Below are 26282 nucleotides of genomic sequence, written 5' to 3'. Positions count from 1 at the left end.
TTCTCAGAATCACTAACAACATCTCATTAGCTCAAACTGCGTGACCTGTATTCTCCATCTGTACGCTCACTCCTGGATCTGGTGTGCTAAGTTCTCGCTCATGCAGACACTTCATGTATGTTTGCCCCGAGCCAGTCTGCTTGCTGTGGTGTTGTCAGTTCAAATCTCCTTATGACCCACTGCACCAATTTTCTGCCCTGCAAATATTAGATCGTCAGCTCATATGTGGGCTCTGCCTTGTACGTGTGGCCACGGTAGAGCTTTTTTGCTTTGTGAAGGAGTTTGAGTCAAAAACATGTTACTGGCTGAGCGGTTCTGCCAAAATTTGATTATTGGCAGTAACATTAAAATCAGCTGAGTCACTGAAGCGCCCTCAGTCATGTTTCTGGGTGTAATCAGCTGCCGTATTTATCGCCTAAGCTCCGGGGCAAGGCATGCAAGCAAACACACCTTTCAATGAAAGGGGGGCGGGCCCAGGAGAGGAAAAGGTGTGCTGTCACTCATTCTAACGCAGGCCTCACTCGGTGAACCGCTGACAGGGAGAATGGCGCCGGAGGAGAGTCACTCGCGCTGAGGAGCAATGAGCCACCACAGGATGGTAGGGAAAAGAAGGTGAGAGAAGGAAACAAGAAAAGCAAACAGACTCACAGCCATGCCGTGGAGGAGCCTCGTGACCCTGGTGAGGGATGCTCTGCGGGGTCAGAGGGCGCGGGACAAGGACCTTCGCAACCTGGTTTCCAATCTGCCGTACGAAGGGCTGGGGAGATCGAAGCAACCCAACCGCTACTTCCAGTCCAACGCCATCAAAACCACCAAGTACACTCTGCTCACCTTCATCCCAATGAACCTTTATGAGCAGTTCCACCGCCTGGCAAACATCTACTTTGTGGGCCTGGTTACTCTGAACTTCTTTCCCGTGGTGAATGCTTTCCAGCCTGAAGTGGCTCTGATCCCCATCTGTGTCATCTTGGCACTGACGGCCCTGAAGGACGCTTGGGAGGACTTCAGGAGGTACCAGTCGGACAGGAAGCTCAACAACACGCCGTGCCTCATCTACAGCAGGTAATTGAGTAGAAGACCATCACGTCCTGATTATCAAAACACTGTGCTCCTCATGCATGAAATAGCAAGAGGAAACTCTCATGGTTACAAGCACCTCCACATCTGTGTTTATGATTCTTATCTTCCCGCTGTGTGAGTGTGTGTAGATCTGTGTAACCGTGTGTGTGTGTGTGTGCGTGTGTGTGTGTTTTACCTCCTCTGTGTCTCAGTACCCCGTGGGAATTTCTGACTTAGAAATAGAAAATGTGTGGGAGATTATTCCTCTTTTGAAGAGGCTCACAACAATATGTCTCACCATCACATCGCACACATTTCATGAAATCCTCATCTGGGCCTGGCGTCAGCAAAATGCAGAAAGGTTAGCGGTTATCTATTTTTGAGCTACGGGTTGAAAAACAAAAGAAAGAAAAATAATTCGCAAAGGAGGATCAATATTGTCACTCATTTGCTGCGGTGATTTAGGAGGGATGAGAGATGAGGAGGAGGAGGAGGGGATGTGGAGATCCGGTGGATCGTCAACCTCTGGAAGGACTCGTCATTAACCAGCAGCTGGTTGCTTTCACATTTCCCTGGAAGAGTCAGCAGGGGTGTCAGGAAGCCTCAGCTGGGGAAAAGCCTGCAGTGTGTGTGTGTGTGTGTGTGTGTGTGTGTGTGTGTGTGTGTGGGGGGGGGGGGGGGGGGGGGGGGTGATAGGGTCCAGGTGGTCTGAAGAGTGGACTCCAGACGCTGCGTTTCAAACACTTCAGAGACCAGGTTGGTCCCTCCAGGCCAGTTAGCGGACACTGGCAGCCTCACAGTCACACATACACACACACACACACACACACACACACTCACACATGCACACACACGCACACACACACGTTATCGGGGGCGAGTTCTCATGGAGGTCCCGTGGCTCGCTGGGTGGGAATGCTGAATCTTCAGTGTAGGCTTGTGAAGATTAACACCAAATTGATTAGTTTGGGTTTCTTTGAAGTAGACAAATGTTTCTTGAGGAAGCCCAAGAATACATTTTAGGCTTCGACACCTTATCTCTTCCCCTCTGTTTTGGATGAGCGAACCCATCTGACAACAGAAACGTGTTCCGTCATATAGAAGTCTTAAATCTGTCATCGACACTTTGCGTCGTGTTCAGATGTCTTGACAACATCTCGGACACTTCATTTCCAATCCCCTGCATTTTCCTTTCACAGAGGTGTAAAGTGAGATATGTTATCTGCTCTGTCACCCTCTCTATCTCATCTGTATCCAACAAGTGTCATTCCACCTGCTCTTAAACACGTCAAACATGAAAGTTGATCTCTCCGTTTGAAAGCTCTGATAATGTTCGACGTCTCTTGTTTTTGTAGTTGAGTCACCACTCCTCACTGGCTGTTCCTCTTAATTTTTTTAGGACATTTCATTTAATATGCACATGAATTGATATGATAGTTGCAGAGGTGGAGAGAATGCATTGCATCATATAAAAATAACATGTATTTGATCCAATTTACCTATGTATAATATCTCTATCATACAATTAAGTGAATAAAATTACACACTGGGAAACAAATCTCCATTGAAAAAATTAACTTGCATGTTAAAATGTTTGAATATCAATGGCAAGATTTACTCAGCTTGATTTTAGCAGTGACGTAGTGATGTAGATTACATTTTTAGAATAAATTAGAATAAAGTTTGAGTAAAACGTCCTACATATTTGAAATAAAATACACAAATTACAACTTCCTACATACAGTAATGAGTATTATTTTATTTTCACGTGTGGCGAAATCACACCAATCGCTAATCCAACTCATTATCTATTAACAGTAGTATTATTATCTTTACAGAAAAAAAAATCGCATCTATTCTCTATGAGAATTGATCACAGACACTCCAGGAACATGCTATACACATTTTATAATAATTCTTCAAAACATTTTGATTCAGATTTATTTCATTCCTGTATTTAATCTTTTGCTGTCCTTACTTGTTTTCATTACTTTGTCACTAATCTGTTCAACACGGATTGATATTGACTTTTAAAACGGCATTAAATATGCTATATAAATAAAGTTTGATGACTCCATTGGCAGCTACAACAAAAGTGTTGACAGACGTGTACAAGTCATCTGCATTAATAAGATTGAACTTACAAGTGTAGGTGCGTTAGATGGGTGATGACAGTCGAGTTGCAGTTTTTGTTTTTGTTCTGTGGATTATGTGGGGGTGGGGTGGGGGGGTGGGGGGGGGGGGGGGGGGGGGGGGGGGGGCCTTGTTGTCTGTCTCTTGTTGTGTGAACTTTTCCACCAGGCAACTTTCTGTTATCACAAGCACACGAACATACTATAACAACAATTTTGTATGACGTGCACCTTAAAAAACATCCTCCATGTGACATACCTTATGAAAAGTAATGACACGCACATGCATTTACTGGAGACTCGAACCATCTTTGATGGGAACAAGGCTTCTTGGAATGCAAAAAATTAAAACATGCACAACATGGCAGAGACCACTTGAGCAGCATGTTGCATCTTCTCCTAACATGATGCACTAAAACACACCTTTCACCATTCGGCTTTGTTTGTAGAGAGGTGTGGCGTTAAAGTAGCAGCTTCCCAATCAGGTCCTACATGCATGGCAGCATACCTGCAGCTCTCTGTCACCGGCGCTCAGCCAGCCTGACGTACAGGTTTAAACCAGAACCACGGGACACTCTGAGAAGTCTGGGGATGTGGGATCTGCCCCTGTGCAGAGTGCACAAGGCTTACTCTCTGAACATCTCCTCTAAAAGTTTTCTCATTGTAAAACACCCCCGGGACACTCTCCAAAGACAAAAGCATTGATTTTTTTTTTTTCTTTTGGAGGGAGGGGGTTTGAGTTGTTTACTCTCTAACTTAAGCAGGTGGCTGATTTTTTTTTTCTTCCTATAAGGGAATCAATATTTCATTTGATTGCATAAACATAGATAAAATATAGTTTTGATGTGAATATTGAAGCTAATAAATGCAACACAAATCAATATAAAAATCTGGGGAAAATAATCTGCAATGATTGGCCGGTGTTTTCAGGCAGGAGAAGCAGTTTCTGGAGAGACGCTGGAAGGATGTGAAGGTGGGAGACTTTGTGAAGGTGGTTTGCAATGAGATCATCCCTGCAGACCTGCTTCTCCTTCACACATCCGACCCCAACGGCGTGTGTCTCTTAGAGACCGCCAACCTGGACGGAGAGACCAACCTGAAGCAGAGGAGGGCAGTGCACGGGGTCTGTGTCACGGTGAGGATGTTTCTCTGCTCCCGTCTTCCTCCTGCAGTTCCTCACCTCTCACCTCCTCCTCTTAGTGACAATTGGAGGCACGTCTGCAGCCCTGACAATACTGACGCTAATCAAAGGTCAATGTGTCGAAGTAAACAATGACAGATATAGGCAACATACCAGTCGGGGAATGCATTTTATGAGATGTACTTTTATGGAGCTGCCTTCCAGGAGTAACATATCAACAGTGTTGCTGCACGCATTCGTTTGCGTTTGAAAAGTTTCCATTCATAACCATTTTAGGACTCTTCTCATTTCCCAGGATCCTGTGTTTGACCCTGAAAGCTTCACCAGCATTGTGGTGTGTGAAACGCCCAACAACAATCTGAATCACTTCAAGTGTTATGTGTGAGTATCAGATTTACACATCACATCAGTTTACCCAAACAGTTTCTTTGAGGCTTTCAGGGAGCCGTGCAAAACTAATTCCAAACCACGTGCTGGACCTTCTGAAGCTACCAGAGGCATTATTGGGGCGGTAATAGACTACAATCGATTTCCTCAGGCACCACAGCTCTTATGGATGGTCTGCTCATGCTGTCCAACTCTGGCCATAAAGCAGGAGAAATGCTAATGGGGGGAATGAATATCTAACAAGATCTGACAGTACAAAGGAGCTTTCTCACTTTCTCCTCATGCAGAGAGAAACCTGATAAGGAGAAGGTGGGCGCCGGCATCGAGAGTTTGCTGCTGCGAGGCTGCACAGTCAGAAACACCGACCATGCTGCTGGCTTTGTGGTGTATGCAGGTAGATTCTCCAATTCAGCATTAAGTTGTTAATTATCATTCTCAAGAAGTCAGCCAAAAAAAGTCATAAAACACCTGAAACATGAAGTCACGCTTCTTAAACAAGTCTAACATTTTCAGTATTTCTTTCATAGCAATACAAATGACACATAACATTGCCAGCAGATTCTATAAATGAACTTGTGTTTCTTTCAGTTGTTTTTATATTGGCTGCATTGTGGCTTACTGTAAGGAAAAACAAATGCTTTTTTTAATTTGTTCATCAGCATCAGAAACAGTAATATAGAACTCTTTCAGCAGGAGATTGACAGTTGGCCTTCATACTTTTTTTTCTTTATATTTCTTCTTCTTAGATTTTTTTGTTTCAACTATTTAATATGTTTAACACTTTCAACCTTAAAGAAAACAAACCTCTACACATCGAAAATACACAGTAAAAATGCCTGTGTTAATTTAACACAGATATTGTTCATTTTAACACCACAAAACTGTCTATATGTGTCCACACTAGTTGGTGTAAAACAAACATTTCCGAAAGTGTTAAAAGATTGACACCCATGGCTTATTTTGACACCAGCTAATCAATACTCGAGTTTGACAACATGAAAATGCTAAAAAAAAAAAAAAAAAAAAAAAAAAATGACACCAGCAGTGTTATTTGATAGCTGTGTGGTGTTTAAGTAACACCAACACTGTTTATTTAACACTTACACCAAACTTTTACCACTGTCATTGTTGCTGTGTTCTCTGTTGTTACCTTCTCTGGTGAACAATGTGAAATGATACTCAATTAAGTTTATTGTATTACTTTCAGAAAGGACTACTGATAGCAACAGGCAAGACTAAATGAGCATAAACCTGATAAAAAGTTGGAACCATGAAAGAACTTAAAATACAATTTTAAAAGTATGTCACTGAAAAGGTGGGCTTTCCAAATCAGCACGTTCTCTTTCTCCCTCTAAGGCCATGAAACCAAGTCCATGTTGAACAACAATGGGCCGAGATACAAGCGCAGCAAACTAGAGCGGAAGCTAAACATAGACGTCATCTTCTGCATCATTCTTCTCTTCGCCATGTGTCTCATCGGATCACTAGGTCAGTAATGACTTACAAAATCACAGCACACAAGGATTCACAACTGATGCATTTACATCTACAAGGGGACATTGAATGTCCAATAAAGAATTTAAAAAAAAAAAGAAGAAAAAAAAAAGAAGATTTTGGCCACAGGCCCAAACACATACACCGGGAGGAGGGAGGGGACGGGGAAAGGTGTGGCGCCAAAAATAGCTTACCTCTTCGGTCACAGTCAGTGTGATTAATCCTGCTGTCCTCATACATGCAGGTCACTACTTATGGCAGCTTTCGTTGCCCGATGTGGCCCCATACCTGGTCCCCGACAGCAACGGTAACCTGGCCAGTCCCGGTCTGTCCAGTTTCTACATGTTCTTCACAATGATCATCCTGCTGCAGGTCAGACGGCGGAAGAGCATCCATGGCTGCTTGAAAGAGTGTTTTCATTCACTCTGAAGCCATTCATCTAATTTGCTCTTGTCTCGTCTCCTTTTACTCCAATTTCTTACTCTTGAGGTGTAACCTTTCACCTTTTCTTCCTTTTTTCCCTCTTCTCATTTGTCCTCATTCTTTGTTTTTATCACCATCTGTTCATTTTTCCCCCCACTTCTGTTATCTCCTGTAATTACACCGTTGCCATTTCTTGCCTTCTTTCTGCTTAACTGCTTTCTTCTCTCTGGTTTATGTCCCCTTCCCTTTATCTCGCTTCTCCCCTCCTTCTCTTTGTCCCACTTCTCCTCTATTATCATATTAACTTTGTCTCCCTTCTCTTCTCTTGAACCAACAAAATTCTCTCTCCCTTTTGCATTCAATTACTTCCCTCTTGCTGTTCCGTCTCTCTTCTATTTCCTTCTCATGTCGTCACTGCAGATCCTGATTCCCATCTCTCTCTACGTGTCCATCGAGCTGGTCAAGATGGGTCAGATCTTTTTCATCACCAATGACATTGACCTGTACGACGAGGAGACGGACAGCTCCGTGCAGTGCAAAGCTCTGAACATCACAGAGGACCTGGGGCAGGTTGAATATATCTTCTCAGACAAGACGGGCACCCTCACGGAGAACAAGATGCTTTTCCGGCGATGCTCCATCATGGGCACTGAGTACCCGCACAAAGAAAACGGTACATTTTCACATGGCCATTCTGAGAAGATGGAGCACTTTTAATCATGCATAGGTCCTTAGAACATTAATGATAACAAACTGAGCAGTGTATGAGTGAATCACATCTTCGTCCTCCATAGACATAGTTGAGCAACACGTTTGGATTCCATGTTGATTTTTACTTCATGCACTTCCTTCTTGGCTCCGAATGTGAATTTGTCTTAGTCTCAGTTTCTTTTAAGGTTGGTTGATCTGTGTTCGAGCCTCTAACCTTTATTTTAAAAAAAATTATGCTTCATCATTTAGAATTGAGACATAAATGAGGTAAGGGACTCACTCTGGATTCTTCTAGATATATTCCCCCCTCACATTGTGCTGACTCTTGATCACAGACACAAACACTTGAGCTTCCGCCCAACAGTCCACTTCACTATATGCTCTTATTTCATTTACTGATAAATTCACCCTGTAGAGTATCTTCTTATATGATTCTTCCCAACAGTCATTTATTTTGGCTCACTGAAGTAGAGTCCTTTCTTCCACCTGAGTGGAGCAGTCTAATCAGAGGCTTTAAAGTCCCTCAGCTCTGTGGTTGTTGTTGAGGGATTCACATCTGAACAGGATTTGATTTGATGCAGAATAAGTACAACTCTTCTGTTTTTTTTTTGTTTGTTGTTGTTGTTGGTATTCTGCAGCCATCTGTCTGGCTGACCTTGATGAGCTGGACTCCGAGGAGGAGATCATCTTCAACCAGCGTCAAAGTCCCCTGCAGACGAGCCGGGCCCTGTATTGCGAGGACGGTAACTCTAGAGACACTCAACGCCAAGACAGGGGCCGTCGGAGAAGGGTCGCAGCAACCGCCCAGAGCAACGTGGCCTTCAGCAGCCCACTGGTACGATGACTGCTGTGGGAGTGTGGGTCAGACTTTTACTTGCTTTTGAAGATGTCATGAGGAACAATATCAACAACATTAACCATCACAGTGCATTTCGATAGCAAACCCTTCTTTTTTTTTTTCTCTAAATCTGGTTTGACTTGAAGATCCTGGTTCATGGTAGCTGCCGTCTGTCCCCTTGCCAAGGCTCACACACACACACACACACACACACACACACACACACACACACACACACACACACACACACACACACACACACACACACACACACACACACACACGTATTTGTTAAGAATTCATGCCCCATGGAACAAATTCACACATCCAATACCAAGTCCCACTTCCTGGGGATTTGTCCATCATACATCAATCCTTCAAATTGGAGCCTCTGGAGGTTTTTTTTTTTTTCTTAAACTACTCCAGGCCTATCAAGAGGCTGTTTTCTATTGATTTCAATGCTGTGGTGCCTGTGGTGAAAAGTATTCCCAACAGCGTGAGTCATAACTCAGTATTGTGACAACAAAAAAGCAGAAGTCCATTGAGAGAAACCTCACATAGGCACAGGGAATAACATGCAAACTCCACATAGAAAAGCCATTCCAGTCAGCAGCCTCAAAGCCATGATTCTGTAAGACAACAGATACAGCCATCCTACAGCGCTACCCTTCCCTTCCATACTTTCCCGAACCTGTGATGATATATTTATATTTTACGCCAGGTATAGATCCATTATGTGAGCCTGGGAGAATCTGTAAGTCTAAACTTGATCTGCTCTTCCGTTGTCTATCCATAAAACTTAACTTTGTTAGAGTCACAGGAAATTGAAACATATACCAGCATGCACTGATCCCGGTAATACTTCCAAGTTTTTGGCTACTTCATCACAGAACTCCCAACATTAGATGAATATCACACTGATATAAAGTTCAGACCCAGGAAGCACTGTGCTCCATCCTCTTCTAATTCGAAATTCAACTGAAATTTGATTTTATCATCTTGTAGTGGACACATTTTTAGGGTTCACGTTTCAAAAAATGTTTAACCTTTCATCGGATTTAATTGAATATAAATTTCATCAAGTGTATTTCACATCATAATTTACTATTAAAGGATTTGGAGCTGCCATTTGTTTACCCAAATCTTCCCCATCCTTATGTCAAAAGGCCACATGGTCCCAGTCCCGGTCGCAGATGGCCAAGCTGCTAGGTGTCATTGATGAGCACATCCATTTTGGCTCAAAGTTGCTATTATGTCTGTGATGGGACATATGGTCATGCTGGGCAACATTTGGCACGAACCTCCAATGTCACAAAAACTGTAAACGTGCACTATAGATTAGTCATTGTCATGTTGTCATACAGTAGAGTATCTCTGGGCCTATTTTTGTCTCTCAGGGCAAAGAGCAGAAACCCAGAGATTCAGGCTGAGACAGAAAAAAACCTTGTGTTTATTCCGGGGAGGGAGCATGGAGCCACTTTAAATGTTCCGTATGCTGTGAACAGGGTACCGTTTTCGCATGCAGGATCTTTTTTAACTTCACACACACACACACACACACACACACACACACACACACACACACACACACACACACACACACACACACACTGTTAAGTCCTGGCGTTGTTTGTGCACGCCTCTCACACTCCTGGAGGTTTTCTGCTGGGATTCACTCCCAAATGATGAGGCTTTTAATTTCTTTTCCTCATTTATTTGTGCAGGTGAAAAACCTTAAACAAGCAAACACCAGTGTAACTATACAAAATACAATAAACACTTCAATCAACAATATTTCAGAAATATGGCATAACAACTATAGTAAATTCAACAAGTACCCAATATATTAAATACATTTACTTTAAAATAAACTATTTCAGTCAAGTTATCACCAATTTCTCAATTAATCATTTAACCCAAATAATCATGATATTTAATTCATTAAGCAGTATAAAATATAATTATGAGATTTGAAGTAATATAAATATACAAGACATTCTTTAAAGTGCATTTCAGCGGCTCAAGTGCAATTCATCACAATAATTCATTTTCTTTAACAATAGATTACACATATTGTATATACACATTGATGTAGCAGCTCTTTACAACCCAAACAACAACAACACCGCGGTGAGATAAATAACATTTAGGCTGGATCAGCCACTGTCCACACCTAAAGTGAAACGAGCGCGTTGGTTAAAAAGTTCATATTTCTGAGCGCCCACGAACGCAACATGCAGCGTCGGCACCAAATGTCCGTGTGGAAAGCCAGGGTATCGGCTTCTTACCGGCAGTCGTCTCCAGTCTTATTTGGTGAGTGATCCTCCGTGCAGCTCACCAGTTCGATCCCTTGATCGCGGCAGTCAACTTTGTTTTTCCGCTCTTCACGCTCCCAACAGCTGATCACTTTCTACCCGGAAGCTGCTTCCACCTTAAATTAACACCTGGTGCGCACTGTGGGCTGACCACGGGGCCAGATGTGGGCTGGCTTAACGTCACTCGACGCAACACCTCCCACTCAACCTTCCTGTATTCATACAGGCAGGTTGCAGAACTTCGAGGCGAACTTATTTTTATTGAAAGGAGTCACTGCTCCTCTATAGGCAGAAGGACGACGAGCCGCCTGACATCTCTTCGCAGCACAACACAAATAGAACTCCCCTTTTGGTCAGGGGGTGTTGACCTTTGTTGCTGCACTGGAACACATTGGCCAGGTGCGACACGGACTTCGGCATCTCTTACAACACCCTTTGAGTCCGAGGCCACTGTGACAACTCTTCCAAGCCTGAACTGGCCTCGCAGAGCATTCTGGTCACAAAGCCAAACCACATCCCCCACAGCAACGTTCCTTTCAGTGGTATGCCACTTAGGTCTGATGAACAGGTTTGGTCCAGCAAGTTGGCACCACGCTTTCCAGAAGCTGTTGACCTGGATTTGGATTTCTTGAAGGCGCTTGAAAGGATAGTTGACAAAGTCAAACGACTTGAAATCACCATCTTGTGATGCTCGTCCGAGGAGGAGTGTATTTGGTGTAACATACTGAATTCGGCCTTCACGACTCTGGACTCTTGCATCAATAGGCCGCTCATTTGCCAGATTTGCAGCCAGATGCAGTGCTGTGAGAAATTCCGTGAAGCTAAGATTTTTGGACATGCCCAAACTTTGAAGGGCCCTCTTGGTCATCCGTACCGCAGCTTCAGCGGCTCCATTCCGATGTGGAGAATCGGCAGGTAGCACCTTCCATGTCCACTTTGTCCCATTACCTGCAGCATACTCCTCCAGACTTGTTGTGTTCTGGTCTCGCAGGAAGGCATACAAGTCCTCCAGTACCGACCTTGCACCAATAAAGTTCGTCCCTGGGTCTGACCAAACTTTGAGTGGGTGACCCCTGATGGAAACAAATCTTTGGTAGGCCATGAGGAAACTTTCTGTGGACATACTGCTGGTCAGTTCTATATGAAGGGCTCTGCTCACCATACAGCAGAATACAACTCCCCAGGCCTTTGTGGACACTCTCTTTTTGATGTCATCTCTCACCATATATGGTCCGAACAGGTCAACGGAGGTGAACTGGAATGGAGGGGCAGGTCTTGATCTTTCCACAGGTAGATCGCCCATTACTTGCTGACAGACTTGAGCATTTGCCTTTCTGCAGTGGACACACTGGTTGACCACTCTTTGAGCCAACCTTCTCCCTTGCACAACCCAGGCTTTCTGCCGCATCCTGAGCAAAGTTCCAGCGACCCCTTCATGCCCTTTCTGATGACTGTGGCGAGCCAGTAGAGTCCCAAGCCAGGCATCGAAAGGTATTAGTGGGACAACGGAGCAGTCTTCTTTGTAGTGCTGAATCCTGCCTCCACACATCATCAATCCACTGGCTGCATCTTTGTATACAACCAGCCTATTTGTTGTGGTGCTGGGGAAGGCTACCCCATCTTGTGCTGCCAGGCAGAGGTCTCGGAAGGCATCTTCCCTCTCGTTTACAGTAACAACGCCAACTGACGGAACTGCCTCCCACTTTGACCTCCCTTCGGCTTTGACACGAAGAAGCTTCTTTGCTGCCCTCCAGACCATTGCGACTGACTTTATTAGGCAAGTGAGATTGCTGAACCGTTTGATGTCCAACAGTCTCGTGGCGGTGGGCCCGGCAGGTGTTCTTTGCAAATCCGTCTGGATTGATGATGAAATCTGCTTGAGTTCCTTCTTTGTTTGGGCCCGAGTCACTGCAGCAACGAAGGTCTTCTTCTGGATACGTGCAATATTTTCTCTTGCTTCGGCAGCAACATCTTTGGCAGACTTAATCGGCCATTCTTTTTCAGGGCGGCTTAAGAACATGGGACCCATCTGCCACTCTGAACCTTCATCCAAATCTTTGGGCCGTGCCCCCCTTGAGATTATGTCAGCCATATTGAGCATCCCAGGGATCCACCACCAATCTTGGATGTTTGTGCTGCTTTGAATTTCTCCAATTCTATTGGCGAAAAATGTTTGATAGCCATAGCTCTCTCGTTGTATTGCTCCCAGAACAGTCTGGCTATCAACCAAATGGTACCATTTCTCCACGCAAATCCTGCAGTGTTTCAGGAAATACTTCTTGAGCCGGGCCGCGTAAACTGCTCCGCAGACCTCAGCTTTAACTGCATCGCCTTTATGATCCAATGGTGTCAACTTGGCTTTAGACTCAACCAGTCGTACAGTCACACCTTGAAGGCACTCCCATCGCAGATATACCATTGCGCCATAAGAATTTTCACTGCCGTCAGAGAAGGTGATGCCATAGGGCTTGCCGCTCGGGTCAGGTGGTGTCAGGGATCTGGTGAATCTCAACTGGCTGAGCTCAGCGTAATCTTCAAGCAGACTCATGGCGTCTTCTCGCAGGCCGTCAGATAGAGGTATGTCCCACGTATCCTGTGATGGGCTGTACTTGCTCTTCACCTCTTGAAAGGATCTCCTCACTAGGATGGCTCCCTTCTGTTTAACTGGAGTCACAAGACCAAGGGGATCATACAGTCCAGAGACTTGACTTAGAAGCACCCTTCGAGTGAGCGGATTTGGTGTCTGTGCCCTTACTTCATCTTTTGTAAGGTTTTCTCCCAACCTCATCTTCTTTTTCTTTTTAGAAAAGTTCACAGCTACCATCAAGTGAAGCTTGTCGTCTTCAGGGTGATAACCAAGACCCAGGGCTTTATTGTCCTCCTTAGAGAGTTGGTTTGGAAGGACCATCATCGAGGGCTCATTCTTCTCCTCCTTTCCGCTTGTTGACCTCCCACTTTGGCCTGAGTATATCCATGGCTTCAGGTGAAAACCTCCGGCCTTTAGTATTTCCTCAATATTGGATGTTATCCGCTCAAGTTGGCTCTGGTTGTTGTGAGAGGTAAGAATGTCATCCACATATGCATCCTGCTCCAGTACTCTGCGCTCTTCTTCAAAGTGATCAAACATTGGCAAGTTGGCAGTCTCCCGCATGGCAACCTGAGCAATACAGCCTGCCGGTTTGTCGCCAATGTTGACCCTCGTGATTGCATATTCCTGAATGTCTTCGTCCTCAGAATCTCTCCAGAGGAACCGGTGAAGATGCACTTCTTGGTCTTCGAGCCAAACTGAATTATACATCTTTTTGATGTCCCCGAGTGCGGCAAAGACACCTTCCCGGAACCGTAGGAGGACAGCACGGATGTTGTTGAGGACATCTGGGCCCTTGATGAGGAAATCATTTAGGCTGTGGCCCCTGAATTTTTGACTGCTATTCCACACAAGGCGGACTGGCGTGGTCACCGAGTGGGGATTTGGTGCGATGAGGTGACTGATGTACCACACGGGTCCAGTCCAACTCTTCAGTTCTTCTTTTGAGAGCTTAGTCGCAGCCTTTCGCTCAACCATGTCGTGAACTTGACCTTTGTAAGCAATCTTCCATTCCTGTTCTCTTCCCAACTGCTTTTCGGTCCTTAGGAATGTTGCTTCAACTGCTCTTCTGTTATTTGGCAATGTCGATGGATCCAGCGACCAGGGGTACTTTGCATGCCAGTGGGGCTCTTCACTGTGGTGATCTCCTGTAACATACGTTAATCCACTTCTTATTTGCTCCAGCTCACGCTCCTCAGAAAGGGTCATTTCCTTCCCCCCGGGTTGACAGTTTCCGCATCGACAACCACCACACCGGGGTTCACAGGCGGCTCCAATGCTGTCCCACCTCCACCAATCCATGAAGTCTCGGCTGGCAGCTGACGTGGTGGTTAGAATGATTTGGGGGGAAAGACCTTGGCTTCTACCGATGATTTCTCTGTAATCGGTAGCCGCTGTCCGCATTGAGCGTGCGAAATGCGTCCTGGAGTCATGAGCTGTGACGGTTACTTCTTCAAGAAGATCTGGATGGGAGCCGCCCACTGTTTTTCCAAGGGGACCGTCCCACAGGACAAGATCTCCAACAGATCGCACTTTTTGAGGGACAAGTTGGCCTTCCCTGTGACTGATGAGGAGCTTAATTTGTGTGGGGCGGACCAGATCGTGGAGGGGAACATCAGGAAATATCTTTTGCAGTTTCTTGGGTGGCACGCAGTGATTCACCTCAGCAATACTGTCAAGCCCATAACAGACCAGCTGGTGGGATCTCAAGGTTCCCTTTGGGGTTGTGACTCGGATCTTGAGTAGATAGCGCCTTGTCTCCACTGCGGCTTGCATCCCTCCGACACCATGAATTATGAGAGTCACATCTTCGCTCCGCAGGTTTAACTCACGTGCAGCCTCATGAGTAATATAATTAGTGTCGGATGCCAAATCTATCAAGGTCCCGATCTTTTGTCCAGCATTTGCGATTACCTCCAGGATCATCATTATAACTGGGAATTCATGGAGGCCATTTTCTGCCAGCAGACTGTGCTCAGGTGCAGCTGAGCTGAATGTCTTCGACACAGAGTTGGAAAAGGCGTTCCGACACTGCAGAGCTAACTCGGGTGGCAACCTGGTCAGGAATTCTTCTTGGGCCTCCGTGTACTTTTTCCCTCCACCTTTTGCTGGATTAGGCTTTAATCCCCACTTCTGCTCACCTCCTTTGCGCTCAGACTTGAAACAGAGGTAGAAGTGATGACCTGGGATTTGAGCGTCCTTGCAGCCCTCATTTGTGCACAAGAAGGTGGTTTTGCACTCTTCATCGTCAGTGTGGACTTCCAAACACCTCCCACATGCACCAAGTCTTCTTACTGCTTCTTTCTTTTCTGCCACTTTGAGTGTTTTGAATTTTTTGCAGAAGTACAACTTTTTCCTGTGACCACTCTCTCCACAAACAACGCAAGCTTGGGGGGTTGATGATTTGGTGGTCTTTGTGCGGGCATGCTTTTGCGGGATCTTTGGTTCTCGCCTGCCAGGATCATCATCCTGTAACTGCTCCAGCTGTTCATAAATCTTCTCCTGACTTTTCAGAAACTTTAGGAGCTTGTCAAACCTGTCAACTGGTGATGCTGTCTCCTCCTCTTCAGAGGCATAAACCAGCCATTCTTTCTTTAGGCCTTCTGGCAGCTTGCACTCCAGTGCTTTTGTGATGAGTGGGTTCTTCAGGGCACCTGTATTCCCCAACTCGCTCAGGTCCTGCAAAGCCTTCTCCACTACCTGTATCAGGTCAATGATCCTCCTCGACTGGTAACTTTTCACTGGTGGTAGCATCTGTAGTTCTTCAACTATTTCCAAGGCAATGGCAGCTTTGTTTCCAAACCGGTTCCCGAGGACACGGAAGATCTCATCTGCTGTTCCATATGTTGACAGGCGAAGGTCCCTCGTCACCTTTTCTTCAAGACTGTCCAACAGCTGGAACTTCCTCACTTCCTTAGAGCCGGTACGTTCTCCTTGTATTTGGAGTGCTTCCCAATCCTTTTTCCAGGAGTAGTAGTTCCGTTTATTCCCATCAAATTTTGGGAGCGCCGTCGGTCTCAATTTGATGCCAGGTGCCTGGAAGTGGGGAGCTGCTTCAGCTAGCTCTTCTTGTTCCATCTTTGCCTGCATTAGAACAGCCTTCTCCGACACCAATGCAGGTAGGTGAGCTTCCAATTCTCTTAACCGCTGCTGCGTGTCCATCCGGTCTGCATCTGGGGTCCAGCGGTTCCATTTGCGGAGGGATTCTTTTGCTGCCTTAACAAGCCCTTCAAAGTTCTTGAGCATAAGGTCGTACACCTCCAACTTCAAACTCGGTTGTGTTGCTGAGAGGCGCTTGTTTTCCCTTTCAGCTGCCTCTAATGCCAGGAAAAGCTCGGAGCAGCCAAAATTGTTCCACAGGACTTTCTGTATGATTGACTCGACTTCCTCGCGTCTCGCCTCACACTCATTCACTGTCCTTTCAATGTCCGCACATATTTCTATTTCTTCTTTGGAGGCGGTTACATCTTCGGACTCCATTTCAGCATAAGTTGTTTCCAACTCATCATTTGCTTCCATTACCTTTTCAGCTTCTTGTGTAACTCTGCTGAAGGCTTCTATAAGGTCTTCCGCTGACATTTTCTGACATGACTTCACGATTGAGTTTGCCAATCGAGAAAATCTTTGTTTGGCAGTTGTCCGCTCCCTTTTCACCTGCTGCAGAGACTTTAACTCAGCCATTTTGGAAGTGTAGGTAGTTTTTTATTTTATTTATTTCTTTATGTTGGGTTGGAGCATTGGTAGGATGGTGTTTTGATGAGCTGTGATTTTAGAGTTTAGCGGAAGTTTCTGTACTTTGTCTTGGGAGTAGCTTTTCAACCAGCTTGATGCGGTTTTTCACTGTTAAGTCCTGGCGTTGTTTGTGCACGCCTCTCACACTCCTGGAGGTTTTCTGCTGGGATTCACTCCCAAATGATGAGGCTTTTAATTTCTTTTCCTCATTTATTTGTGCAGGTGAAAAACCTTAAACAAGCAAACACCAGTGTAACTATACAAAATACAATAAACACTTCAATCAACAATATTCCAGAAATATGGCATAACAACTATAGTAAATTCAACAAGTACCCAATATATTAAATACATTTACTTTAAAATAAACTATTTCAGTCAAGTTATCACCAATTTCTCAATTAATCATTTAACCCAAATAATCATGATATTTAATTCATTAAGCAGTATAAAATATAATTATGAGATTTGAAGTAATATAAATATACAAGACATTCTTTAAAGTGCATTTCAGCGGCTCAAGTGCAATTCATCACAATAATTCATTTTCTTTAACAATAGATTACACATATTGTATATACACATTGATGTAGCAGCTCTTTACAACCCAAACAACAACAACACCGCGGTGAGATAAATAACATTTAGGCTGGATCAGCCACTGTCCACACCTAAAGTGAAACGAGCGCGTTGGTTAAAAAGTTCATATTTCTGAGCGCCCACGAACGCAACATGCAGCGTCGGCACCAAATGTCCGTGTGGAAAGCCAGGGTATCGGCTTCTTACCGGCAGTCGTCTCCAGTCTTATTTGGTGAGTGATCCTCCGTGCAGCTCACCAGTTCGATCCCTTGATCGCGGCAGTCAACTTTGTTTTTCCGCTCTTCACGCTCCCAACAGCTGATCACTTTCTACCCGGAAGCTGCTTCCACCTTAAATTAACACCTGGTGCGCACTGTGGGCTGACCACGGGGCCAGATGTGGGCTGGCTTAACGTCACTCGACGCAACACACACACACACACACACACACACACACACACACACACACACACACACACACACACACACACACACACACACACACACACACACACACACACGCAAGCACACACAAGCAACCAGTCTTAACTTTTTATTTTCTTCAAAATAAATGTATTTAATGATCTTATTTGACAGGAAAGTGAGGTGATTCCAGACCGGAAGCTGCTTCAGCAGATTAGCAAGATAGAAAGCAGCAGCAGGAAGACAGATCCCTACCTGGATTTTTTTCTGGCTCTCGCTATTTGCAACACTGTGGTGGTTTCCATGGCAACAGCTCGGAGACAGAGGGTGAGCGCTTGATTTACTGCGACTGTGGATGAGGAGTGGAGATGGAGGGCACAGTCAGGAGAGAAAAGATGGATGAAAGATTTGTCCTCTGCAGAAACACTGACGAGCTCATAACTTTAAAGTTTCCAAATCTCTGAAAGCTTTGTTTGGTGAAAAGTAATTCTTGTCATATGTTTCAATAATGCAATGAGTTCTGCAGCTCTGTAATATTGCATGACAGCTTTTTTTTTATAAACTGCAGCACAAAAGCTATATGAAACAATCTGGCGCAGACCATATATCTTCTTTTCCAGTAGTTATTAATACTTCTCTGACAGTCTGCGTTAATTCTCTTTCATTTTTAAAACCAAAGTTGTAGAGATTCACAGTCTTCACAGTGTTAGCCAAATACTAGACGGATACTTCTCGGGGCAGCCTGGGTTGACTCTATTAATATGAGCATTTGTTGCAGCCGACTGTGGCATTCAGGGCTCTGGCAGATGGGAGGGACGTATGTGTTTCTCCCCTTGGGTTCGTAGTTAAGAGTAAATGCACAAAAAGAACTAGAGTGGAAAGAGATGACAAAGTTGGATCTGAGAGGTTTGGTATGTCATCATGCGCATAATGTTGCAAGAATGTCTTCATAAAAACATTACATCAAGTCCCTGCTTTCTTTCTTTGATTTTTTTTTTTTAGGCAAGTGCTTCTCTGCACTCCAGCCAGAGCAGCAGTGTGTTGGACACGTTGACTAATCTGGTGAAAAAAAGTAGCTCTTTACGCTGCATCTTTACCTCGTGTCAGCGCAAGCCCAAGAAAAGCAGTTCCCTCTCAGAAGACTCGGTTATTGAGGAGGATCAATTTTACTCCTCTGATAAAATGGAGAGCACAGAAGACATCAGCGGGCACCGCAAATGCTCCCTCCATGCGTTGCCCCAGAGTGACGTCCCAGCAGCATCCCCAGCTGATCTGAGCTATGAGGCGGAGAGTCCAGACGAGGCCGCCTTGGTGTATGCAGCCAAGGCGTATGGCTTCATCCTGCTGGCGCGGACCCCCAACAGCGTGACGGTCAGGCTGCCGTCTGGAGAGGAGCTAGTGTTTGAGGTGCTGGACACCTTGACCTTTGACTCCAATAGAAAGAGAATGTCTGTTTTAGTGAAACACCCCATCACCAAAGAGTATGTGCTGTACACCAAAGGTGCAGATTATGCCATCATGGAGCTACTTGGTACACCGTACGCAGGTACTGTACGCCCATGGGAAAAGGATATTCTCACGCCTTCACTATCTATTCCTACAATTATTTACTGGTCAATATCACATTTCTTTCAGAACATCTCAGTGTCAAGCAGAAGAAAGTAGCAACTGACACTCAGCATCATGTTGACTGCTATGCAAAGGATGGCCTGCGGACGCTATGCTTTGCAAAGAAGGTGCCCAAATCTCATGCGTTGGTACAAACCAGCATCACGTTGTCATTTGAGAAGCCCTCTGTTTGATCTCTTGTCTCTACATGTTGTAGATTGTGAGTGAAAAGATGTATGAGAGCTGGTTGGTGGAGAGACAGAGAGCGCTGGCTACTATAGACAACAGAGAGGAGCTCATCATGGAGACTGCTGGGGGGCTTGAGACAAACCTCTCTCTGCTCGGTAACACACATCTTTCACAACACGTAAAAAAAAATCATGATCAGTGCATGAATGACACCTGACATTGTATGTATAGATGGATATATAGACACAGAGATTATATTTGTATGTCCTCCTGCAGGAGCTACAGGCATCGAGGACCGTCTGCAGGAGAGCGTCCCAGACACCATCATGGCGTTGCGGGAGGCGGGGATCCAGGTGTGGGTGCTGACTGGTGACAAGACAGAGACAGCTGTCAACATCGGCTATGCCTGCAGGCTAGTGGAAGAGGAAGACCTGCTGATTAACATGAGCTGCAAAAACAAGGTGAAGAGGGTGCTGTGTGCCTCGCTGAAGGTTTTACTTTGGGAAAGTCCGAAAAGTGAGTCAGAGCAGGGTCAGCTACGTCAAGTCTTTATGAAGCTAATAGGCTCTTGACAGTATATGCAGAGCAGCTGGACAGTTCACCAGAGATCGACGAGGAGGACTTGAATTTGTCAAAGTTTGTACATGTTAATTCAATTTAATTCAATTTAATTCAATTTAATTCAATTTAATTCAATTTAATTCAATTTAATTCAATTTAATTCAATTTAATTTAATTTAATTTAATTTAATTTAATTTAATTTAATTTAATTTAATTTAATTTAATTTAATTTAATTTAATTTAATTTAATTTAATTTAATTTACAAATAGGACACATTGTCAAATATGGAGGAATCTTCTTATTTCGCTTAATCCTAAGCATTTGTTTGGTTATGCTTTGTTGTTTTGGAAAATCTTCATAGAGACTCTGTAGCCTTCGGTCTTGGGAGGGCTTCAAAGAAATAACAGTTGTGTGTCTCTGCTTTATGGGAGAATATTTCTCACATAGTTGTAACACTAGGTTTTGCTTATTTTAGTGTTAATCAGTGATGTCAAAATAGCAACTACTGGTTTGGATTTTTTTTTTTTCTGATTAAAGATGTACTTACCTCCATGTAAATAAAATGTTAGTTGTAATAGTTTGTCAAAGGTTCGTAAATCATTAAAAAAAAAATTTCCAATTGGACTTAAAAGTCAGATATTGCATAGGAGAGAGGGAAACCATTTCTAACAATATAAGTACCTCTTCCATTAAAGCTTTTGGTCTCTTTAGGTCCCAACTTCTATTCAGGGCAAACTGTGTTTTCTAACCACTAACTCAGGCAAGTTTCTGCTATGAGCTTGCCTCCCTCCAATTTAAATGTCTCAACCTTTTTGACCACTTTTACATTTTACCCAAAGGTCAAACACTAACATATCCACCCGAGAAAGATAAGCTGTCAGGTGTGGGTTGTCTCCAAGGTCATTAAAGTTCCAGCAACACAGGGATAAAGCCTTCATAATGTCCTGACCAAGTCTAATCCTCCACAGCCTCAAATGGACTGAAATTAGCTGTAGGCGCTAACTGATACAAGCAGTGCTTCCTGAAACAAAGGGCTGCTGCTCTCCCTGCAGACAGACGAGTCACTGATGATGAATGGAGTGATAGCCCCAACACAATAACTAACGCTTTCATATCTAATTACTAGTCTACTATGCAACCCTCAGAGGAAATACCCTTCCTCTCATAACTCAGAGAGGAGGCATGTTAGTAATGAACTATTTCGTACTGGTGTAACTTGATGACCACCTGAGAGACACACTCCCACGTCCACCATCTTTCTAATCCCAGGGAAACATGTCCTGTATTAAATAATAGAACACAAAGACACAAAAGAGGCACCTTTTTGGCAAATAGAAAGTTTATTTACACACAAATATGTCTTAAGAGAGGCAGTTTTCATAACTGATGGAATTATTCTCATCTCTCTGTAGCAGAGTAATGTGTTTTATCCACAACACACTGTAATGTGGTCATTCAGTTCTATTATTTGTACTTTGAGTTGTTAAAGTAGTAAATAAATGTCAGGCACATGATTACACCAGTAATCACTTTTTGTTTTCCAGCTCACCTGCACATCCATACTGGATTGCACTCTCGCGGAGGTGAAGAGATACAAAGAAGATCCCCGTAACGTGGACACCACCCAGAACATCTCGGTGGTGATCGACGGACACACTTTGGCTATTGCCCTGTCACCAGACCTGCGGGACAGCTTCATCGAGCTGGCGAGGCGCTGCCGCTCTGTGCTCTGCTGTCGAGTCACACCCTTACAGAAGAGGATGGTGGTCAAGTTGGTCAGGGACAAACTCAAGGTCATGACACTCGCCGTTGGTAAGAACAATGTGAAAACACAGGATTACATATTTGTTTGACATGGGGTCACATCACAACTGTTGGAGAACCAGACCAGGCCAGACGGGTAGTTTATATCCACAGATTGACCTCAAACATATTGGACGGTTGGAGGAAACTAAAGTACTCAAGAGAAAAGTGACACACATGAAAAACACGCAAACTCTACACAGAAATGTCCACAAATCTATCCTCAAACTGTAGACATTCTTGTGAGGTAATAGTGGGGGAAACCTCAAAAAACATCCATCCATCAAAGAGGGACATTCACACACCCAACGTCAAACAGACCAGATATATAGAGACACCAGTGACTCTCAAATTTATGCTTTTTGGACTGTTTCTCTGGAAATACTCACATGTGCACACAGAAAGGCCTGGCCCATATTCAAAGCCATAACCTGCTGTAACTATGGATGTCACGAACCACTACTGTTTATTCTACAAGAGTGCGCAATTCTTGAAGTGATATAGAAGAAAATATCCACAAATCTTGAATAATTTTATCCTTTTGCACTTCCGGATGCTGAAATTATTCTGAAAATGATGATGTAATGGCTATTGATTTAATTATTCATGCTTAGGAGGTCTTTTAATATTTTAAACAGTGTGAAAATGTTAAAATGCTCTTATTTTTTTAATGATGAACTTGTAGATAATTGTCTTCAATGAGCAGTTATCTGCCGATTTTTAAAGTGAGGTTCAGCTAATTATTTTGCAGTCCCACAAATATTTCAACCTTTTTTTTCAAACTGTTATTGCTGTCAACAGAGCTGTATTCAGCTATTAAGATATGCCAAAACTTGTGTCTTCTTGGTACCACAACACATTAATCAATGGACAAGCAACAGAGGGGAGTTACGTATTAAAAAAAAAAAGTAGCAAACACTGAATCAAGTTTCTGCACCTCTTTATGAAGCTGCTTGTGATGCTGTGGTTTCAGGTGATGGTGCAAATGATGTCAACATGATCCAAGCAGCTGATGTTGGCATTGGGATATCTGGTCAGGAGGGCATGCAGGTTCAAACAGATTTCTCCCGAACCTCAAGGATGCAATTTCATTCACCGGTCTCAAAAACTTGCATAAAACACTTTGTGGCTCCTCTTTGTCCTTTCTCAGGCAGTCATGGCGAGTGATTTCGCCATATCTCGCTTCAAACACCTGAGGAAGCTCCTCCTGGTCCACGGACACTGGTGCTACACTCGACTGGCCAACATGATCATTTATTTCTTCTATAAGAATGTGGTGAGTCTCTACAACGGAGTGAATTTCTTCCCGCATTTACCTTCCAGCCTTTCGCATCACCCTGAATAGCTGACACGTGTCTCTCAGGCCTACGTCAACCTGCTGTTCTGGTACCAGTTCTTCTGCGGCTTCTCTGGCACGGCCATGATCGACTACTGGCTCATGATTTTCTTCAACCTGTTCTTCACCTCTGTGCCGCCCATCATGTTTGGGATCATGGACAGAGATGTGTCTGCAGAGGTGCTGCTCGGTGTGCCTGAACTGTACAGGACTGGACAGGGGAAAGGGGTCAGTGACCTCTCGAAAGACTTTTGTTAAATTTTTTATTCTGGAAAAAAAAAATAAATAAAATAAATATATATGTGTATATATATATATATATATATATATATATATATATATATATATATATATATATATATATATATACATATATATATATGTGTGTGTGTGTGTGTGTGTGTGTGTGTGTGTGTGTGTGTGTGTGTGAACAGTTGCTACAGATAGACAGGAGATATGTGAAGAGTATTCGTGAGCGTTTGTGCTGTTTATTTACACTTAAACTTCTGTGTGTGTTTGTATAGGAATATAATTTTCTAACTTTCTGGATCTCCATCCTCGATGCTTTCTACCAGAGTCTGGTGTGCTTCTTTGTTCCATATTTGGTGAGAATTTACCTGTTTTTCTCTATCTATACAGGCTGTACAGTGACACTGATTCTGTGTTAATATTCACAATGAATGTCCTTTTCCTTCAGGTTTACCAAGGTTCAGATGTTGATATTTTCACCTTTGGCACTCCTTTGAACACAGCGTCTTTATTCATCATCCTGCTCCATCTGTCGATAGAGATCAAAGCCTGGGTAACGGCTGAACTGATGCATATCACACTTTATCTTCAGATAATCACCATACGTTTCCAATCAGTCAACTGTCAGTATTTGCTTACCTTTGTGCGATTGTCTTGTAGACGGTGGTTCACTGGGTTGTGATGCTGGGCAGCGTGCTGTTGTACTTTGTGGTGACGTTGGCCTTCAGTGCCATCTGTGTCACCTGTAACCCTCCGTCCAATCCGTACTGGATCCTGCAGAGCCAGATGGCTGACCCCGTCTTCTACCTGATCTGCATCCTCACCACAGTGGTGGCCCTGCTGCCCAGGTACCGGCACTGTTATCCTTAGTGTTGCCATTCAGCAGCCATGATTCTATATGGTTCAACAAAACATACTGACGTGATTAATTATGATTTAGTATGCCTGGAGGATTGATGTTCATTTATAGTACGCAGGCTCCTGTGTATCATATGCTTAGTGCAAAGTATTCTGCCAGGACGAATATACACAGTAAGATGATAATTACACAACACTTTGAGAATTTCTAGTTGCAATTAAACTGAAACAAATAAGTGCAGATAACAGAATTGGGATTGATTTCCTTCCAAAATAGTTGTAATCTATTAGCATAATGAGTATCTATTCAAAAACCCAATATCAAGCATCCCAGAATAACGATAAATGAACATCTGGAGAGTCTAAACTGGTGCATATATATATAGTTCATAGCTATTTTTAGATAGTTGATTTTCACATCTTAGCTTTTTTTTGCCTTTGACTGCAGAGCTGAAACTTATCAGGATAACACTTGACAAAGATTTTAATTCTGTTACAATAATGTGTCCAGGATAGATCATTCACAGTGGGGAAATCAAATAAAATGAAATAAAATGAAATAAAATGAAATAAAATGAAATAAAATGAAATAAAATGAAATGAAATAAAATAAAAAATAAAAATAAATAAATAAAATAAAATAAAATAAAATAAAATAAAATAAAATAAAATAAAATAAAATAAAATAAAATAAAATAAAATAAAATAAAACAAAACAAAATAAAATACAATTTTAAAAGGTCATTTTATATTTTCAAAGAATTCCAGTTTTATTTATGTATTAGAACATTTTTGGCTGAAGCTATGACATTTTGAAATGTTTTTTATTACATTACAGGAAAAATATTATTACAATAGGATAGCTCAATAATTGTATTACGCTATTGTCAAGTTATTCAATTGTGGCCTTTATTATATTGAAACAATGTTTTTAAAATGTTACATCGTAGGATGATATAGCATCGTTATATTTAATTGGTTGTTACATCCACCCAAAAAATAAGCGAACCTTCAATAAATTGAGGTATTTCATGGTTTTTCTGTGGTTTAAGAAGCATAAACAGAAAGATACCCACGATGAAAGATGAAGTCGAAGTGTTCTCCTCACAAGTTACAACTCTTTCGAGCAATCATAATGTTTATATTCTGCAGATTCCTCAAACCAGTGCAGAACATGAACTGCTGTGAAACTATGAGCTTGCTAAAGTGCATTGGATATTCACTCTCTTTGTGACTAAACAATGTTAATTGTGAAGGTCAGGAACAACTGCACCATGGCTCGCTCTTCCTCTCGGTTGCTGATGTCTCACAAAGTGCTGATATTTAGAGGGAATGCTCTGATTTACATCAAAGGGCCGCATATTTTTCACTGGCCTACTTTCTCACCAACACACTCTCTCCCCCAGGTGCACGTTTCACGTGCTGAAGAACTCTATCGCCCCCTCCCCGATCATACACGCTCGGCATCTGGACCAGAAGGAAGCCTCCATCAGGGACCAGTGGATCAAGGAGTGGAGGAGCATGAGGGGCGGAGGGCAAGTCAGACGCTCCAGGCTGTCCACCCCACCATCGCACACCCAGGAGACACCCGTGGACATTTTCTCGGACACCGTCGGTGATATGACGGGAGATGATTTCACACTGAATGTCATCAGTGAAAACTATGGCAGACCTGTACACACATGAGAAACAGAGCCAGCATGACGATAAAGGGCACTGAGATGATTATTTATTCTGAACTCTGTAAATATCTGATCTGGCTCACAAGTGAATGCATCCCAGTGTGTAAAGAAATGTTTCACTTTTGCAACTCAGCCGAGAAGGTGGTGGTGGGGGGCGGGGGGTGGGGGCAGTCT

The 26282-nt window shown here is 43.5% G+C and overlaps 1 protein-coding gene across 1 annotated transcript; it reads left to right on the top strand.

The window, feature by feature from the left end:
- Window positions 1-551: 551 nt before the first annotated feature.
- atp10b (ATPase phospholipid transporting 10B) lies at window positions 552-26240 on the top strand. Its single transcript, XM_080502353.1, has 21 exons — window positions 552-1062; window positions 4122-4326; window positions 4628-4713; window positions 5007-5113; window positions 6076-6207; window positions 6458-6585; window positions 7057-7309; window positions 7986-8182; window positions 17995-18147; window positions 18823-19366; window positions 19456-19556; window positions 19646-19772; window positions 19894-20078; window positions 21725-21992; window positions 22957-23033; window positions 23134-23259; window positions 23347-23547; window positions 23844-23924; window positions 24017-24121; window positions 24229-24416; window positions 25833-26240. Exons 1-21 carry the CDS (start codon window positions 653-655, stop codon window positions 26110-26112), a joined length of 3954 nt encoding a protein of 1317 aa, XP_080358479.1. The 5' UTR covers window positions 552-652; the 3' UTR covers window positions 26113-26240.
- The last annotated feature ends 42 nt before the right edge of the window (window positions 26241-26282 follow it).

This window comes from Blennius ocellaris, assembly GCF_963422515.1.
Source record: "Blennius ocellaris genome assembly, chromosome: 9".
Classification (NCBI taxonomy): Eukaryota; Metazoa; Chordata; class Actinopteri; order Blenniiformes; family Blenniidae; genus Blennius; species Blennius ocellaris.
The sequence above is the reverse complement of the archived record's forward strand: the minus strand, read 5'-3'. Positions and strand labels throughout refer to the sequence as shown.